General features: G+C 38.2%; 1 protein-coding gene across 3 annotated transcripts in view; it reads right to left on the bottom strand.

Moving 5' to 3' along the window:
* Positions 1 to 20,003, bottom strand: part of SMG7 (SMG7 nonsense mediated mRNA decay factor) — a 101,030-nt gene that overhangs the window by 49,497 nt on the left and 31,530 nt on the right. For 2 of the 3 annotated variants that reach the window (XM_023728117.1, XM_023728116.1), the window contains exon 2: positions 10,968 to 11,106. The exons of the other annotated variant lie outside the window; for it this stretch is intronic. In XM_023728117.1, the coding sequence (XP_023583885.1) occupies positions 10,968 to 11,106 (139 nt within the window). The remainder of the gene's footprint in view (positions 1 to 10,967; positions 11,107 to 20,003) is intronic. 3 annotated transcript variants of the gene reach the window in all.

Genomic DNA, 20,003 nt, shown 5'->3' with positions numbered 1-20,003 from the left:
AAACTCATTCTATGAAGCCAGCATAACCCTGATACCAAAACCAGGTAAAGACATCTCAAAAAAAGAAAATTACAGACCAGTATCCCTCATGAACACTGACGCAAAAATCCTCAACAAAATTCTAGCCAACAGAATTCAGCAACATATCAAAAAAATAATTCACCATGATCAAGATGGATTTATACCAGGTATGCAGGGATGGTTCAACATTAGAAAAACAATCAATGTAATCTGTCACAAAACTAAAACAAAAGACAAGAACCACAAGATCTTATCAATTGATGCTGAAAAGGCATTTGTCAAAGTCCAACACCCATTCATGATAAAAACTCTCAACAAGATAGGAACAGAAGGGAAATTCCTCAATATAATCAAGGGCATTTATACAAAGTCACAGTCAACATCATCCTAAATGGAGAGACTCTGAAAGCATTCCCTGGGAGAACAGGAACCAGACAAGGATGCCCTTTATCACCTTTTTTTTTTTTTTCTTTAAATTGTATTTTAGATGAAGGTTTACAAATCAAAGAGTTTCTCATAAAACAGGCAGTACACATATTGTTTTATGATATTGGTTAACAACCCCACAACATGTCAACACTCTCCCTTCTCGACCTTGGAGGACACTTTTTGGAGAAAATATATATAGCCAAAGTTACACCATTTCGAAGTTTCTACATGTACAATTTAGTGACATCGACTACATTCTACCAGTTGTGCTGCTACTCTCACTATCCCTTTTCCAAATTATTCCATCACCATTATCTTCAACTTACTGCCCCCTAGGCTTCCCATCAAACCATTCAGTTGCTGTTGTCAATTTGATCTTACATAATTTTTTTTTTTGTACCCTAGATGAAGGTTTGCAGAACAAATAGTTTCTCATTAAACAGTTAAACAGTTATATTCCCTATAACAATGGTTAACAACCCCATGACATGTCAACACTGTCCCTTCTCAACCTTGGGTTCCCTATCACCAGCCTTCCTATCCCCTCCTACCTTCTAGTCCTTGGCCCTGGACTGCTGTGCCTCATTAGTCCCATTTTGTTTTATAAGGCTATCCAATCCCTGGCCGCTGAACTTCAGGTGTGAATTCACCACTGAGCTAAAACGGTGTCTGGGGGCCATACTCTTGGGTTTCTCCAGTCTGTCAGGGCGATAAACCTGGTCGTTATTTTGTGAGTTAGAATTTTGTTCTACATCCTTTTTCAGTTCTCTCCAGGATCCTCTATTGTGATCCCAGTCAGAGCAGTCAGTGGTGGTGGCTGAGGTAGCTGTGGTCTATTAGTCCTTTGGACCAATCTTTTCCTTGTATCTTATTCTCTTCATTCTCCCTTGCTCCCGAAGGGTTGAGACCAGTGGAGTATCTTAAATGGCTGCTTACAGGCTTTTAAGACCCCAGACACTGCCCACCATGTTAGAATGTAGAACACTGTCTTTATAAACTGTGTTATGCCAACTGAGCTAGATGTTCCCCGAGACCATGTCCCCACAGCCCTCTGCCCAGCAATTCAGACCCTCAGGAAGTTTGGAAGTGTCTATGGAGCTGCCATGACCTTTCCTTGTACAAGCTGTGCTGGCTTCCCCAGTACTGTGCACTGTCCCACCCTTCACCAAAGCTACCACTTATCTATTGTCTATTTAGCTCTCCCCCACTCCTCCCATCCTTCGTAACCAACAAAGATTGTTTCTTTTTGTGTGTAAACTTTTACATGAGTTTTTACAGCAGAGGTCTCATACAATATTTGACCTTTTGGGATTGACTTATTTCACTCAGCATAATATCCTCCAGTTTCATCCATGTTATGAGATGCTTCAGAGATTCATCACTGTTCTTTATCTTTACATAATACTCCACTGTGTGTATGTACCATAGTTTGTTTAACCATTAATCTCTTGATGGACATCTAGGTTATTTCCATCTTTTTACTGTTGTGAACAGTGCTGCAATAAATATGGGTGTGCATATGTCTATTCATCTGACGGCTCTTATTTCTCTAGGATATGCTCCTAGGAGTGGGACTGCATTTTGCAGTGCCTTTTTTTGTGGTGCTGACATTTTCTTTGCGCTGAGTTCCCCCTTCTTGTGGATTTTTTTCATTTCTTTTATTTTTGTAGGTTTTGTTTTTACTGAGACTTTATGTTTTTCTTCTTTATTTTGATGAGTAGGTTTGTTAACTTTCTTTGTGGTTACCTTGAAACTTACCCTTATCTTCCTAGATTTGAACCAGTGTATTATTACTTGGTATCACCTTGCCTTCCTCTCCATTAGAAGGTTCTATACCTACACCATTTATTCCCTCTTTTACTGTTCTAATGTTGTTGTCATGTACTGATAAACCTCTCTGGTTCCCTGTTGTAATTCTTTTGGTTTTGCATAGTCCTTAAGAGTTCATTTCCTAGGTTGGTATCTGGCTAGTACAATCCAGATTCAGTCCTAGATTCAGCCTGTGGTCTGATGTTGTTTGTTCTCAGACTGAAGGACTCCCTTTAATAAATCTTGTAAGTTTGGTTTGGTTTTTAAATAGTCCCTTAATTTCTGTTTATCTGGAAATGACCTAATTTCACCATCGTATTTCAGTGAGAGTTTTGCAGGATATGTTATTCTTGGCTGGCAATTTTTTTCTTTCAAGGTTTTATATGTGTCATCCCATTGCCTTCCTGTCTGCATGGCTTCTGCTGAATAATCCAGGCTTAGTCTTACTGTTTCTCCTCTGTACGTGACTTCTTGTCTTTCTCGAGCTGCTCTCAGGATTCTTTGTTTGTCTTTGGTTTTAGGGAGTGTGATTATGATATGCCTTGGTGATTTTCTTTTGGGATCTATCGTATATGGGATTCGCTGAGCTTCTTGGATGGTCAGCTTTTCAACTTTCATATACTGGGCAAGTTTTCTGTCGGCACTTCTTCAATGATCCTCTCTGTGTTTTCTGTTTTCTCCCCCTATTCTGGAATTCTGATCACTCGTAGATTTTGCTTTTGATTGTATCCCGCATAATTCTCAGAGTCTCTTCATTTTTCTTTGATCTTTTTTCTGATTTTTCCTCAAACAGAATTGTATCCAAGTGTTTGTCTTCAGTTTCGCTGATCCTATCTTCCTTTGTTTCAAACCTGCTCCTCAGCTCTTCTATGACACTGCCCATTTTTGAAATCTTGTTTATCTTTTGGATTTCTAATTGTTTTTGTATGATTTCTAGTTGTGAATTTATTTTAGCATTTTGCTCCTGTATTATTTTCTTGAATTCTTCTATTTTTTTGTCCGTATTTTCCATGAATTTGTCTATTTTTTCCTTATTTTTGTCTGCTTTTCCTTCAACTCTTGGATAATTCTGAATATTAGAGATTTGGACTCCCTATCAGTTAGGTCTAGTGGAAGGTCATCTGGTGTTTTATTTTGGACGCCTACTGGAACCATCCTGTCCCATTTCTGTAAATGTTCTGATATTGTCTGCTGTCTTCAGGGCATTCAGTGGTTAGTTTACTCATTTACTGATTGTAGATTTGTTTGTTTTGTCCTGGTTTTTTATTTGGTTATGTCTGACCAGGTGGACTGTGCGTTCTTTGTTGTTTGCTCCATTGGTGGGCACAATACTTTTCACCTCCTTCTCCAATGGGCAGGGTCAGTCACTCAGGTATGGTACAGCAGGGCAGGTCTACCTGAAGGGGAGTTGCTGGAATAGGTTGTTTGTGGCACGTACCAGGGCTGACAGTGTGGACTGGGAATCAGTGCAGGGCACATTCCAGTAGGCCATGCCTGTGCTGCTTGGGAGTGTGATGTTCAGTGCACGTTGCAGGTAGGCAGGAAGGAGCGGGTAGATTGTGACATGTGGAGCTAAGATGGGTACGGAAAAGAGAGAGATGAGAGAGGAACAGGAGCCAAAAACAAACACACAAACAAAAAAGAGTGCTAAAGGAGCTTACTACTGGGGTGGAGAGATAAGAGACTGAGAAATGCGGATAAACAAAAACAAAAAAGAAAAAGGGTAAAAGAAGAAAATGAATAAACTGAGAAACTAAAAATGAAGAAAGACAAAAAGGGAATAAGAGAGAGAAGGAAACAAAACAAAGAAACAGAGGGGAAAAAAAAAACCCAAAAGCAAAAAAATAATAATAATAATAACAAGAAAAAGAGAAATGCCCCCAGGGATGTCCCTGTGCATTTGCGCAGAGTAAGGGAGCAGCTTCCAAGCTGCGCGGTACTGCCCAGCTAGAAGGGGCTCCCAAGCGGAGAAAAGGGAAAGAAAACAAACAAATCAAAACACAGCAAATCAGAGCAAACAAATAAACAAACAAAAAAGCCGCGGGTCCCACCAGTGTGGCGGCACAGGCCAGGAAGCAGTTTCACAGTCGAGCAGTGTTTCACAGCCTTTCAGGGAGAAGCAAAGATGGCACACGGAGCCAGGTATTTGAAACAAAGGAGAGGGAGGTGGTGGGAGGTAAGGAAGAAATCTGAAGAAATGGAAAAAAGCAACACCAGCAGCCAACAAAAGGCACTCAGGGAGCTGGCCAGTGTGGGTGGATGGAATTCAAGCAACACCGGGGTGAATCTGGTGCTTCCCAGCCAAGAGACTGTGGCTGCAGGAAGCAGAGGAGGCTAAGTGGGGGTGAGGAAGGGTGGGGGGTGGGAAAGCCTATACCGTTGGTTACCGGTTGCTCTGTCTCCTGCTGGAAGCTCTGTGAAGCTGCTTTCTCATACCCCGTTCGCTGATCTCTGATAGGAGTCCATGATGGCAGATCCGTGCTGCGGTAGCTGATAGGGGACGTCTGCATGTATCTCTCCTTGCTCTCTGTTCTCGGTCAGTTTCTCATTCCATTCGGTGCTTGGCTGAGTTCTTTATCTCTTCATTTGACTCTTAGGGTTTCAAGACTGACGTGTGACTCTGTTTGACTTAGTTTTTTTGCTTTGCTGTGGAGAGACGGTGTGGTGCTTCTGACTATAGCGCCGGGTTGCCCGGAAGTCACCCTTTATCACCACTCTAATTCAACATTGTGCTGGAGGTCCTAGCCAGAGTAATTAGGCTAGAAAAAGAAATAAAGGGCATCCAAATTGGTAGGGAAGAAGTCAAAGTATCTCTATTTGGAGATGATAGATCTTATACACAGAAAACCCCAAAGAATCCACAAGAAAACTACTGGAACTAATAGAGGACTACAGCAAAGTTTCAGGATATAAGATAAACATATAAAAATCAGCTGGATTCCTTTACACCAACAAGGAGAACCTCAAAGGGGAAATCACCAAATCAATACCATTTACAATAGCCCCCAAGAAGATAAAATACTTCAGAATAAATCTAACCAGAGATGTAAAAGACCTATACAATGAAAACTACAAGATACTACTGCAAGAAACCAAGAGACCTGTATAAGTGGAAAAACATACCTTGCTCATGGATAGGTAGACTCAATATTGTGAAAATGTCATTTCTACCCAAAGCGATCTACAGATACAATGCAATCCCGATCTAAATTCCACTGGCATTTTTTTAACGAGATGGAGAAATAAATCACCAACTTCATATGGAAAGAGAAGAGGCCTCGAATAAGTTAAAACATTACTAAAGAAGAAGAAATTGGGAGGTCTCACACTACCTGATTTTAGAACCTATTATACCGCCACAGTAGTCAAAACAGCCTGGTACTGGTACAACAACAGATACATAGACCAATGGAACAGAATTGAGAACCCAGACATAAATTCATCCATCTATGAGCAGTTGATATTTGACAAAGGCCCGAAGTCCAATTGGGGAAAAGATAGTCTCTTTAACAAATGGTGCTAGCATAACTGGATATCCATCTGCAAAAAACTGAAACAAGACCCATACTTCATACCATGCACAAAAACTAACTCAAAATGGATCAAAGACTTAAATATAAAATCGAAAACGATAAAGATCATGGAAGAAAAAACAGGGACAACACCAGGAGCCCTAATACATGGCATAAACACAATACAAAGCATAAGTGACAATGCACAAGCACCAGAAGAGAGACTAGATAACTGGGAGCTCCTAAAAATCAAACACTTATGGCTCATCAAAAGACTTCACCAAAAGAGTCAAAAGACAACTTACAGACTGGGAAAAAATTTTTGGCTACGAGAAATCCAATCAGCGTCTAATCTCTGAAATCTACAAGATATTGCAAAACCTCAATAACAAAAAGACAAATAATCCAATTAAAAAATGGGCAAAGGATATGAACAGGCACTTTGCCAAAGAAGATATTCAGGTGGCTAACAGACACATGAGGAAATGCTCACAATCATTAGTCATTAGAGAAATGAAGATCAAAACTACAATGAGATATCATTTCACCCCAACAAGGCTAGCATTAACCCATAAAACACAAAATAGTAAATGCTGGAGAGGTTGTGGAGAGACTGGAACACTTATACAATGTTGGTGGAATGTAAAATGGTACAACTACTTTGGAAACTGATTCAGCGCTTCCTTAAAAAGCTAGAAATAGAAGTACCATACGATCCAGCTATCCCACTCCTTGGAACATATCCTAGAGGAATAAGAGCCGTCACACAAATAGATACATGCAAACCCATGTTCACTGCAGCACTGTTCATAATAGCAAAAAGATGGAAATAAGCTAGGTGCCCATCAACTGACGAATTGATAAACAAATTATGGTATATCCACACAATGGAATACTACGCAACAATAAAGAACAATGATGAAGCCATGAAACATCTTATAACATGGAGGAATCTGGAGGTCATTATGCTGGGTGAATTTAGTCAGTCACAGAAGGACAAAGATTGTATAAGACCACTATTATAAGAACTCAAGAAAAGGTTTAAACACAGAAGAAAACATTCTTTGATGGTTACAAGGGTGGGAAGGGAGGGTGAGGGTTATTTACTAACTAGACAGTAAATAAGAATTATCTTAGGTGAAAGGAAGGCAGCACACACTGCAGGAGAAGTCTGCACAACTAGACTAAACTAAAGCTAAGAAGTTTCCTGAATACAATCAAACACTTTGAGGGACAGAGTAGCTGGGGTTAGGGGTCTGGGGACCATGCTTTCAGGGGACATCTAGGTCAACTGCCATAATATAGCTTATTAAGAAAATGTTCTGCATCCTACTTTGGTGAGTGGCATCTGGGGTCTTAAAAGCTTGCAAGCGGCCATCTAAGATGCATCAATTGGTCCCAACCACCTGGAGTAAAGGAGAATGAAGAACACCAAAGACAGAAGGAAAGTATTAGCCCAAGAGACAAAAAGGGCCACATAAACCACAGACTTCATCAGCCTGAGACCAGAAGAGCTAGATGGTGCCCAGCTACCACCAATGACCACTCTGACAGGGAACACAACAGAGAGTCCCTGATGGAGCAGGAGAAAGGTGGGGTGCAGATCTCAAATTCTAGTAAGAAGACCAGACTTAATGGTCTGACTGAGACTGGAGGAACCCCTGAAAGCATGGCCCTTGGATTCTCTATCAGCCCAGAACTAAAACAATTTCCGAGGCCAAGCCTTCAGACAGGGATTGGACTGGACTGTGGGACATAAAGTGATACTTGTGAGGAGTGTGCCTCTTAGCTCAACTAGATACAAGAGACTAAACGGGCAGCTTCTGTCTGGAGGTGAGATGGGAAGACAGAGAGGGTTAGGAATTGGTTGAATGGACATGCGGAATCAGGGGTGCAAAGGAGGAGTGTGCTGTTACAGTATGGGGAGAGCAATTAGGGTCACATAACAATGTACATATAAATTTCTGTATAGAAGAGTAACCTGAAATGTAAACTTCATTTAAACTACAACAATAAAAAAATAATTTTTGTATGAGAAATTAATGTGAGCTTTAAGCTTTCACCTAAAGCACAATTAAAAAAAAAAAAAAAAGAGAAAGACCATAAGAAGTAAATTTCATACTCTAATGCTGCTTGTGGGTGAAATTCCTTCCCTCATCCCGAATCTACTTTTGTAAATAAAGTTTTATTGGAACACAGCCATGCCTACTCATTTCTGAATTGTGTACGGCTGCTTTTTGCTACAAAGGTAGAGTTGAGTAGTTGAGACAGGGAGCATATGGCCTACCAAGCCTAAGACATTTACTATCTGCCCCCTTTATGGAAAAGTCTGCCATCTCCTATCTAGTGAACATAGGCAGTCGCTGGGTTACAAATGTCCAACTATGTACAACCCACAGTTATGAACCAACCTGCATAAAGTCTATTATATTAAAAATTCGAGGTACATACAATGGTTCATAATAACAAACGGGAGTTACTTTCAACACACATCAAAGCATTATTTTTACTGTATTATTACGTTAAAAGTGTTTTAGTGTTATCTGGAAGTATTTCTTTAATGCTTTTTATCCATAAAAAGGTATAGTATATACTAAGACAAGCATTTCACTAACTCATCTATCTGTTCCGACTTATTTACAAATTAGACTTAAAGACAGACTTAGGAGTGGAATTCATTCGTAATCCAGTGGCTACTTGTTCAAAAAAATAAGAAGGAAAATGTGTGTAAGTTCTCAAATCAGGTTTTTCATATGAGGAATTATCAAAAATAACTAATTTTTCAGAGTAAAGATCCGTTTTTATTAGTTAATGTTTAAATCTGGTCACAGAAAGAACTATGTTAAAAATATAGTCTCATATAATTGGAAACAGTATTTGCAAGTCATGCCATATATAAACTATTATCCCTGCACTTGTCTTTTTTTCTGTGTCTCAAAAACAATCATTTAGACAAGTGGGAGGGTTATCTAAGAGCTATTCGCTCTTGCAAGAAGAGGACTCCCCACCCCACACAGTTACTAGTTTTCCTTTTTTGTTTAAAATAATGTGCAATATCCAAGAAATAAATGGATATAAGATCACATATCAACTCCTATCAAGAAGTCTAGCAGAAAATTGGCTATTTATTTTACTTTATAACAACAACAACCCACACCTCAATTGACCTACTCATTTGTTAAAGACCTTTAATAGATTACTACTACAATCTGTAGCCAATGCTTATATAAAAAGACATGAGTTTTAAAATGTTCTCTTGGTAGAAGGCATGGTAGCATGTGTTTCTTTTCATTCTTACTTTTATAATACTCATGCTAGCCCTAATGATGGCAGGTAGTGTTTTCAAGAAATGTAGAGCAGAAGACACAAAGACATAGATAATTTCAATACAATAGAGTGAGGAAAATGATAAGTGATATACGCCTAGAGTACAACTAGGGCAAGAGAAGGGCCACGGGGAGTGAAGGAGAAGATGGTGTTCAGGGTAATATTCCTAGTACATAGAATAATGCCTGGCATCTGGTAGCTGTTGACTCAAAATGTGTTGAATTAAAGAATGGTAAAATATGCATCATATAGGAGGCAGTTTTATGTAACAGAATAAAAAGACTTAGGCCTAAATTCGGGCTTTCCTACATATTAGTAGTGTTACACTGGTGCTTTTTTTTAAGGAGCCTCAGTTTCCTGGTCTGTTAAACAGGGGTAACAAACCATTCTTCAGAGTTGCTATTACAAATAAGATAACAAGTAAGCTACATAAAAGAACCTAAGAGATAACTCAAAGCAGGGGGCTGAGCTGACTGTGACATGAATACTTAAATGACCACCAAATTACTTCAGCTGATCTGGTTACTGAGTGACTAGTTAGGGTATCCCTTTCTCCCCTACTGCTTTAATGGGATCCCTTTTGACGCGTCACACTGGATTGAGGAAAACAACATTCCAAGACTAAGGACAAAAATCTTAGGTCCTCTACCACCACACAATGACAAATGTGACAATAAGTGACAAAAGAAACTGTCTGAATGTTATGGCTACATTCTTAGTATGCACAGAAAATAAAACCAGAGATAAATGCATAAGAACTAAGTTAGAATGCTTTTTTTTCTTTTCTGCTTCTCTCCAAAAATTAGTTTGATTATATTCTGTAATTTAACAAATACATTTTTAAAATTGGATCTAAAAATACATCAAGTAAATTATGAAATACAGAAATGTTACACTAATTAATTATAGTCTCTAAACCCATCTGTTTAGAATTAACTAACAGTCTAGTATTAATACAGTTTTGATCAGTTATTATTTGCCAGGTGCCGTTTACATGCTTTCATATATTATTAAATCCTTAATTTTCACAACAATTCTATCAGGTAAGTAATAATAGTATCCCCATTTTGCTGATGATGAAAGTGGGGCACAGAGTTAAATAACTTGCCCAAGGTCACACAACTAGGAAGTGGCAGAGCTTTGGTTTCCCTCTGCAGCTGGTTCCAGAGCCAGTGCTCATGAGCACCACAGTAAAGCAGGTCTTCTGGAATGCCCTGACTTAGGTGTCACAGCCATGGTATCAAACTTAGGGGCAATCATTACCTCTCATTAAATGTAAAGATACTCCGAGGTCAAGCATCTTTATATGCTCTGTTACTACAAGTGATGTAAGCTGCTGTGACAAGACTTACTAACTCAGTATGTATAAGAGAGCTTTTCTAGCACACTACTATATACCGATTTCTATGCGCACCCAGGAAGCTTGACTGCATCCTTGCTAACACAGAGAACTGAGAGCTGATGCTCTCTCAACTCTAAAATGAATTGCTACATATGTAACTGAAATCATAGGAATTTTCATTCCAGAAAATAATCTACAAGATGGATCATGTCCCTATGCTTATTGTAAATACTCAGAGACCTCATACAGAAACATAAAAATTTCTTAAATATACTTCAGTGAATGTTAAAAAAGGTTTCCCTGGACCACAAAACATAAATGTTCATGACAAAGTAAACACGTCAAAGCTCTCATGAAGACACGTAAGTAAAAAAAATCTTTAGCACTCCCCTCTCCCATCTTGGCCAATATCAAAAGCTTCAGAAAGACTAATTCTTCTATTAGTTACTTACAGAATATTAATACTTTAATAAACATATCTGAAAGGAAGAAAAACATGTAGAAATCCCTTGTAATTTTTATCCTACCTAATATTACTTGATTTCAGATGCTCCTCTGATTTCAAGTTTCCGGTCCTCATCTGGGACTTAAATGAAACGTTTTCTCCCAGAATGACTATCTGCAAGAACATCCAATTTCTCATAAGGTAGAATGGTTTAAGACATTCTAGACAGACGAGAGGAGGAAAATATGAGTTAACCCACAATAACAGAAAACCCCTTGAAGAAAATTAAATTATTTTCTCTTGATTTGAAATTATTTAATGGGAAAGAAAAGGAAAAATATCAAAGCCTTTTTCCTTTCTGTATTTTGTTTCTTAGAATACACATCTTAAAATTCTGTTTCATTTCTTTCCAACAGATCCTAGTTTTAGACAAAAATGTTATCTTAATCTCCCTGTCTGAAAGCTGAGTGATCTCTCCATGACCGATACCCATTACCCAGTAGAGTTCCTGTAGGACCAGGGTGACAGTGCCCTGCAGAACACAGTAGCAGATGGTTTGTTCAAACTGGACTGCTTACCAAAGGGAAAAAACATGTAAAGCTATCAAACCACAATTATAGGTGGTGTGAATAATGCTTAAATTCTAAGATCAGCTGAAAACGGCAGGTTTTTAGATCTTCAATCATTCACTGACCAAATATTTGGACATTTCTACGTGCTAGAGTGGAGTCCTGGTGGTGCAGTGGTTAAGAGTTCGGCTGCTAACCAAAAAGGTTGGCAGTTCAAATCCACCTGCTGTTCCTTGGAAACCCTATGGGCCAGTTCTACTCTGTCCTACAAGGTCACTATGAGTCAGAATTAACTCGACAGCAATGGGTTTGGTTTTGGTTATAGATTTAAAATCTAAAGTAGAGAAAGACCAAGGAAGGAGGAGGCAGTATAGGGTAGTAGTTAAAAAGCACAGGCTCGGGAGTCACGTTGTCTGCATTTAGTGGTACGCCAGGAAGTTAGTCAAGCCCCACCGACAAAACGTAGCACAATTAATTGAGGATATCAATCTTACTCAAAGATGTGGACAAAGTAAGTTAAGGGATTATTACTGTCTACTGGTAATTGCTTTTACACATTCTTATTATGTGCCACATTCTATGCTAAATTCTCTATATGCATAATCTCATAGAATGAGAGTAAAGTAGTTAAGTGTCTTGTATCAGACTGCCTAGGTTCAAATCAAGCTCTGCCACTTCCTAACTGTATTAAGTAAATTACTTCTTTATGCTCCAGTTTTGTTAGAAGGGGGGAGATAATAAAAGTACCTACCTCACTGAGATATTCTGAGGATTAAATGAAGTAACACAAGTAAAGCACTCAGGACTGTTCCTTAGTAAATATGCCCTCAAAAAATGTTAGCTATTACATTGTCATTGTCATTATTATAATTATAGTTATTACTATTACTTCTACCAACAATCCTAGGAGGTAAATGCTATTATTATTCCTATTGTATAAATTAGAAAATTGAAGCTAAGAACTCACACTAATCAATTCTACAACACAAAGTTTTTCATAATTTTTAACAATAAAACACCAATCTTAAGAGAAATTTCAAACAGGCAGCAGACCTATGCAGACTTTGTTCCCTTACTTCCAAAGCATTAGCATTCAATCTCCTGTGACTTCACGTGTACTTCCGTGGAAGAGATTGAGAGAAAATACCCCATGATAAAACCCAAGATCCTTAGCGTAGCATAAAGGTCCCCGGGCTCCTCAGTTTATACTTTAAGATTCAATAAAGCTAAATTCCTTTTAGTTTCTTGCTAGTTTGCCCCTTAGTATCTTTATTCATGTTCTTTTATTCAATCTGGAATGCTTGTCCTCCTTCTTCCATCTCTGTTTAACTCCTTCTCGTATTTTAAAACTCAGCAACTCCTATAAGATAAGCTTGGCTTGGCTAAGTACTCCCCGCGCATCTTAACGGCCACTTTTATGACAGCACTATAGCACTGAAGTGAAGTTACCTGTTTACATGTCTCCTCCACTAGCCATTATGTCCTATTCAACCTTGTATATTCAGTGCCTAACACAGCATCTGCCATACTGCAATAGTTGCTCAAATAAGCTTATCTTAATCTGGGTGAAACCATCTCTCTATAAAAGATCAAGACCCTAATAAGTCAAAGTTTCTCAGATCTGACAGTAATTTTAAAAGTAAACAATCTGAAAGGTTTCTCATCTTAGAACCAGTAATAACATACTTCCATTTAAATTCAGAAAATCTAACACTTCATACAGTCAATTAGAAAAGTACATGATCATTTATGTGGCTCTCTGAAATTCAGATTTTGTTTTCCTCATATTGGTATCTATATTATATATACAGTACACCAAATATTTCTACAGAAATGTAAAATCTGAACCCCTAAGCAGAACATGGATTAGTCCAACAACCCAAACAAGTTAAGTAAGAAGCTATTTCCTCTCATCTCAATTTTTACATTAGATGAGGTATGTCAGAACAATGGTTTCCAACCCCATCAGACCCAATGTCCTTTTTTTTAATAACCCATATTTTGCAACAATCCCTTTTTTTTTAACCTTCCTGAAATACACAGATAATATAAACTACTTATTTACCAATTTATAAATAAATAAATAAAAAGACCAGACTTACTGGCCTGACAGAGACTGGAGAAAAGCCCCGAGAGTATGATCCCCGGACACCCTTTTAGTTCAGTAATGAAGTCACTCCTGAAGTTCACCCTTCAGCCAAAGATTAGATAGTCCTATAAAACAAAATGAGACTAAAGGGGGACACTAGCCAAGGGGCAAGGACTAGAAAGCAGGAGGGAATACGAAAGCTGGTAACAGGGAATCCAAGGTCGAGAAAGGAGAGTGCTGACATGTAGTGGGGTTGGTAACCAATGTCACAAAACAGTATGTGTACTAATTGTTTAATGAGAAGCTAGCAGTTTGTTCTGTAAACCTTCATCCAAAGTATAATAAATAAATAAATGCCTTAGGGGTAATAAACCAAACCAAACCCTTTGCTATCAAGTCGATTCTGACTCATAGTGACCCTACACGACAGAGTAGAACTGTCCAATAGGGTTTCCAAGCAGCAGCTGGTGGATTCAAACTGCTGACCTTTCAGTTGGCAGCTGAGCTCTTAACCGCTGTGCCACTAGTACTCCTAGGGGTAACAGGAGACATAAAAGGAAAGCATTTACCAAACAAGATGAGGTGTGATCATAATGCCTACCTCTTAAAATAGTCCCTGAAACACAGTAAGGACCAATAACAGGAAGTTATTACTGTTATTCACAGCATTGTTTACATCTACCTTCTCCCCCTCTATTTTACACCCCAATTCCTATTGCTGATCCTGTTAAGACTACAACATCCTCTTCCTCATCATACTGCCCCAAAATTATTCCTTGAAATTAATCCCACGTTTTTGAGAAAATTAACTTTCCTACACAGCCACCACAAAATGTATTTCCTTTCTAAGTTCCAAAGACACTCTCTGCATCAGCCCCAACGTTCTTACCCTGGCTATAGAATACTTTTTGCTCCAGGCGGTAGCTTTAATCCACCTAAAACCAGTGCCCGCTTTCTTTGTACTGTTTTCTAATCCCTACAATATAAATTTCAGTGCTAAACTTCCTTTCATACTTAATTCTAGCCCTGTTAGGTTAAACCACCTTTTTTGTTTGCAAGGAAGATAAAGCAGATAAAACGTACACGAGGAGATAAATGAAGTATCAGTATTATTTCTTGCGTAAAATTTCTTAACACCTACTCTTTAATTACAGTGATCTATGCACACAATCCCAACAGTCCAATGCCCAAAAGACAGAGAACATAAAAACAAAGACTACAGACAGCATCAATGTCCTGGCTGAAGTAACTGAGGGAAGAAACAACTAATTCTATATGACAAATAAATATACAACAAAAAAATTACTGTTCCAACTTAAATGTAAGTAATTTCCAATTAGCAATAAATATCAATCAACTGATATTTAAAGACTTTTAGGAGTTAGTATTTCTTCTTATAATATTCAGTTCAAAAAATTCTCATGGGAGGGGAAAGACAGCAGGATTCAACCTGATGAGATGTGCTTTTTTCCCTCTATTACCATATACGTGATATAAAAACAGAGAATTTTGAAATTTATCATCTGGCATCAGCTGTTTGAGAAATCCAAAGTAAAGGTTAAAAATGAAGGTGATAAAAATCACAAGGAAATCAAAAGGCGTTTGGAGTATCTAAAATTTATCATTGTTTCTTTTCCAGTTCTGTTGGAATAGGACACTGACAAAAATACCATTTTCTCTGACTCATGGAGAACGTGATTTAGATAAATTCTAAAAACAACTCACCAAATTATACCTTGTTTATTCGTTGTGATAACAAAACTGATTCTCTATAAACAGATCTTTGTTCAGAAATCTTTATGTGCAAAATCTGAATATCACCAAGGATAAAAATGTTATTACTCGCCCAGTATAACTCTCAGGACCTTTTCAATTAGCAATATACAAAAAAGTCCTTTACATACAGGCATATCTCAGAAATATTTCAGGTTCCATTCCAGACCACTGCAATAAAGTGAGTATCACAATCAAGCAAGTCACACAATTTTTTTTGGTGTCCCAGTGCATATAAAAGTTATGTTTACACTATATTGTAGTCTATTAAGTGTGCAACAACACTATGTCTAAAAAAAACAGTTATGTGCCGTTGAGTCAGTTCCGACTCACAGCGATCTTAATTAAAAAATACTTCATCGCTAAACAATGCTAATCATCATCAGAGACTTCAGCAAATCATGATCTTTTTGCTGGTGGAAGGTCTTGCCTCGATGCTGATGGCCGCTGACTGATAAGGTGGTGGTTGCTGTGGCAATTTCTTAAAATAAGACGACAATGAAGCTTGCCACATCGATTGACTCTTCCTTTCATGAAAGATTTCTCTGTAGCGTGCGATGCTCTTTTATAACATTTTACCCACAGTAGAATTTCTTTCAAAATTGGAGTGAACCCTCTCAAACTCTGCCACTGCTTTATCAACTAAGCTTATGTAATATTCTAAATCCTTTGTTGTCATTTCAACAATGTTCAAAGCATCTTCACCAGGAGTAGGTTCCATCTAGAAATCACTTTCTTTTGCTCACTCATAAGAAGCAACTCCTCATCTGTTAAAGTTTTATCATGAGATTGCAGCAATTCAGTCACATCTTCAGGCTCCACTTCTAATTCTAGTTCTCTTGCTATTTCTACACATCTGCAGTTAACTTCCTCCACTGAAGTCTTGAAATTCCTCAAAGTCATCCATTAGGGTTGGAATCAGTTTTTTCCAGACTCCTGTTAATGTTGGTATTTTGAACTCCTCCCATGAATCACAAATGTTCTTATTGGCATCTGTACCGGGGAATTCTTTCCAGCAGGTTTTCAATTTACTTTGCCCAGATCCATCAGAGGAATCACTATCTATGGAAGCTACAGCCTTACAAAACATATTTCTTAAATAATAAGACTTGAACATCAAAACTACTCCTTGATCCACAGGCTGCAGAATGGATGTTGTGTTAGCAGGCATGAAAACAACATTAATCTCCCTGTATATCTCCATCAGAGATCTTGGGTGACCAGATGCATTGTCAATAAGCAGTAATCTTTTGAATCTTTTTTTCTGAGCAGTAGTTCTCAACAGTGGGCTTAAAATATTCAGTAAACCACGTTGTAAACAGTTGTGTTGTCATCCAGGCTTTGTTGTTCCATTTACAGAGCACAGGCAGAGTAGATTTAATATAATTCTTAAGGGCCCTAGGATTTTCAGAATGGTAAATGAGCACTGACTTCAACTTAAAGTCACCAGCTGCATTAGCCCCTAACAAGAGAGTCAGCCTGTCCTTTGAAGTTTTGAACCCAGGCACTGACTTCCCTCTCTAGCTATGAAAGTCCTAGATGGCATCTTCTTCCAATATAAGGCTATTTAGTCTATGCTGAAAATCTGCTGTTTAATATTGCCACCTCCATCAATTATCTTAGCTAGATCTTCTGGATAACTTGCTGCAATTTCTACATCAGCACTTGCTGCTACACCTTGCACTTTTATGTTATGGAGACAGCTTCTTTCCTTAAACCTCATGAATCAACCTCTGCTAGCTTCAAACTTTTCTTCAGAAGCTTCCTCACCTCTGTCAGCCTTCACAGAATTGAAGAGAATTAGGGTCTTGCTCTGGATTACGCTTTGGCTTAAGAGAATGTTGTGGCTGGCTTGATCTTCTATCTAGACCACTAAAACTTTCTCCCTATCAGCAATAAGGCTGTTTTGCTTTCTTATCATTCATGTGTTCACTGGAGTAGCACTTTTAATATCCTTCAGGAACTTTTCCTTTGCATTCACAATTTGGCTGTTTGCCTCAAGAGGCCTAGCTTTCAGCCTATCTCAGCTTTCAACATGCCGTCCTCACTAAGCTTAATCGTTTCTAGCTTTTGATTTAAAGTAAGAGACATGAGACTTTCTTTCACTTGAACACCTGGAGGCCATTGTAGGGTTATTAACTGGCCTAATTTCAATATTGTCATGTCTCAGGGAGTAGGGAGGCCCGAGGAGAGGGAGAGAGACGGGGCAACGAGTGGTCAGAACACACACAACATTTATCGATTAAGTTCACCATCTTACACAGGCATGGTTCATGGCTCCTCAAAACAATTACAATAGTAACATCAAAGATCACTGATCACAGATCGCCACAACAGATATGATGATAATGAAAAAGTATGAAATATTGTGAGAATTACCAAAGTGTGACAGACACGAAGTGAGCACATACTGTTGGAAAAACGGTGCCGAAAGACTTGCTCAATGCAGGCCTTGCCACAAACCTTCAATTTGTAAAAAAAAAAAAAAAAAATCTTTGAAGCACAATAAAGCGAGGTATGCCTGTAATGTAAAACACCATATAAATCAGATTAGAGAAAAACAAAGCATAACTTCCTGACTTGGAACAGGGGATAATATAGGAGATGGACAAGTTAAATAACTCAAACAGATAGCCATAATATTTAACATACTGTCTAGTTTAATTAATTTAAAAATGCTGTAAATTATTAATGGTACATATAGTATATTCTCTACTTGTAGGTGGTCGCTGAAATTAAAAAGTAAATAAAAGCTATACAAGAGTCAAATGTGACTCCTTTCCATCAAACCATTATTTAGCCCATACTTTCAGACATCATTTTATCTAGTTGGGCTCCTTTTTTCTTGATTGTTTTCCCATATGACTAAAGAAAGGTGTACTGTATTATAATAAAACAATTTAATAAATTAAACCTCAATACAGATCATACAGGGTCAGTAAAAGATTACTTTATTAATGGCCTACAATGAATCACATATCTTCTGGAATCCATACTTTTGTAAACTCTCTTCTCACGCTGACTCTGGAGTTGGCTATATGACTTGCTTTGACCAACTGGACTTCTGAAAATGTGACACAAGCTTGATAAGCACTTGTTCATTTGGGATTTCCCTTTTATAACACCAGTACCATGTTACAAAGCCGAAGATAACCTCCTTGAGGATGAGCGATCACTTGGAAAAAGAGGCCCAGTTTTTCCCATTATCCATCCCAGCTGAGGCCACACATTTCAGTAAGGCCGTCTTAAACCACCCAATTCAAATTAAGCCAGTGGATGACTGCAGCTGCACTTCACACAGACCAGCTAGGCTATTCTTCTGCTAGTCACACATGACTGCGGTTACAGTTATTCAGTGGCTCAACTTGACCTGGATGGTCTGAGAGACAGGGAAATCTCTGGAGATTCTGAGCAAAGGTATGATATTATCTAATATAGATTTTATACAGGTTCAGCCTGGCTGCTATGCTGAGAATTGACTGGCTTGAATTAATATGGCAGCAGTGGAGATTTTAAGAGGTGATTAGACTCTGATCAACACCATTGTCAATGGACTGAATATCGAGTGAAAAAAAAAGAGAAGAAATCAAAGATGATTCCAAGGTTTTCAGCCTAAGCAACTGAACAGTGGGTTTTCCATTTACGACCATGGGGAAGAATACAGAAGTAGGTTTAGGGGGAAGAGACCACTTGGGGACAACCATGCTTGGCACACAGTGTTATTAAGCATCTGCTGTTATTTTTTTATAATGATGATGGTAAGTTTGAGATGATTATTAGATATGCAACTGGATGTAATCATCAGTTTGTTAAAGAGTCTGAGGGTTTAGACTACAGATATCTTATGTGAGAGTCATCAACATACAGATATTATTTAAAGCCCACAAGATAGGGTAAGATTGTCAAAGGAGTGCAGACGTACAGAAGCCTGAGAAACTCCAACATTTAGAAGCTAGAGATGAGAAGTAAAAAACAGTAAAGGAGACTGAGAACTAATTGCCAGAGAGGTGAGAGGGAAATCTGTTGAATGTGGTTATCCTGGAAGGCAAATGAAGAAAGAATTTCAAAAAGGAGGGCAAAATCAATAAATGCTGCTGATGCATCAAGTAAATGAGGCCTGAGAACTGACAACTGGGCTTAATAACGTGGAACACTCATTTAGCTTTTCCTGCCCCCAACCCCCACCTTTTTGATAGGCCATTTTTCCATTCTTCTTTCTCTTTGCACCTAATTAGAGTAAGAAAATCATTAAAAATGAAAACTGGCTTTTAATCCTGTTCCCTAAGGATTTGATTCTGATACCCTTACACAATTCCTTCCCAGCTTACGGATTCAAGTCTCACCATTACTGAGTACAGTACCATTCCAAATAACTACTGGGCACCTGAGCATGTATATTCATTAAACATTCCCTTCAACACCCATACTTGTATTCCTTATTTCTATTAAAAGTGCTACCATTTCTTCATGGCCAACCTCAATATCATTACTGACTCTCCATATCTAACTAGTTACCAAAGTTCCACTGATTATACCCGTGTTAATATCTCTCACAGGCATTTCCCAGTATCCTGATTCAGGACTTCATTGTCTCTTACATGGATTTTAGCAAAATTTCTCTAAATGTTCTCCATGATTTTACTTGCAGAGTACTCAAATCTATCATACCAAATAATTCTAAACACAT

Source organism: Trichechus manatus, unplaced genomic scaffold (assembly GCF_000243295.1).
Source record: "Trichechus manatus latirostris isolate Lorelei unplaced genomic scaffold, TriManLat1.0 scaffold00021, whole genome shotgun sequence".
Taxonomy (NCBI): Eukaryota; Metazoa; Chordata; class Mammalia; order Sirenia; family Trichechidae; genus Trichechus; species Trichechus manatus.
This window is presented reverse-complemented; position numbering and strand designations above follow the sequence as displayed.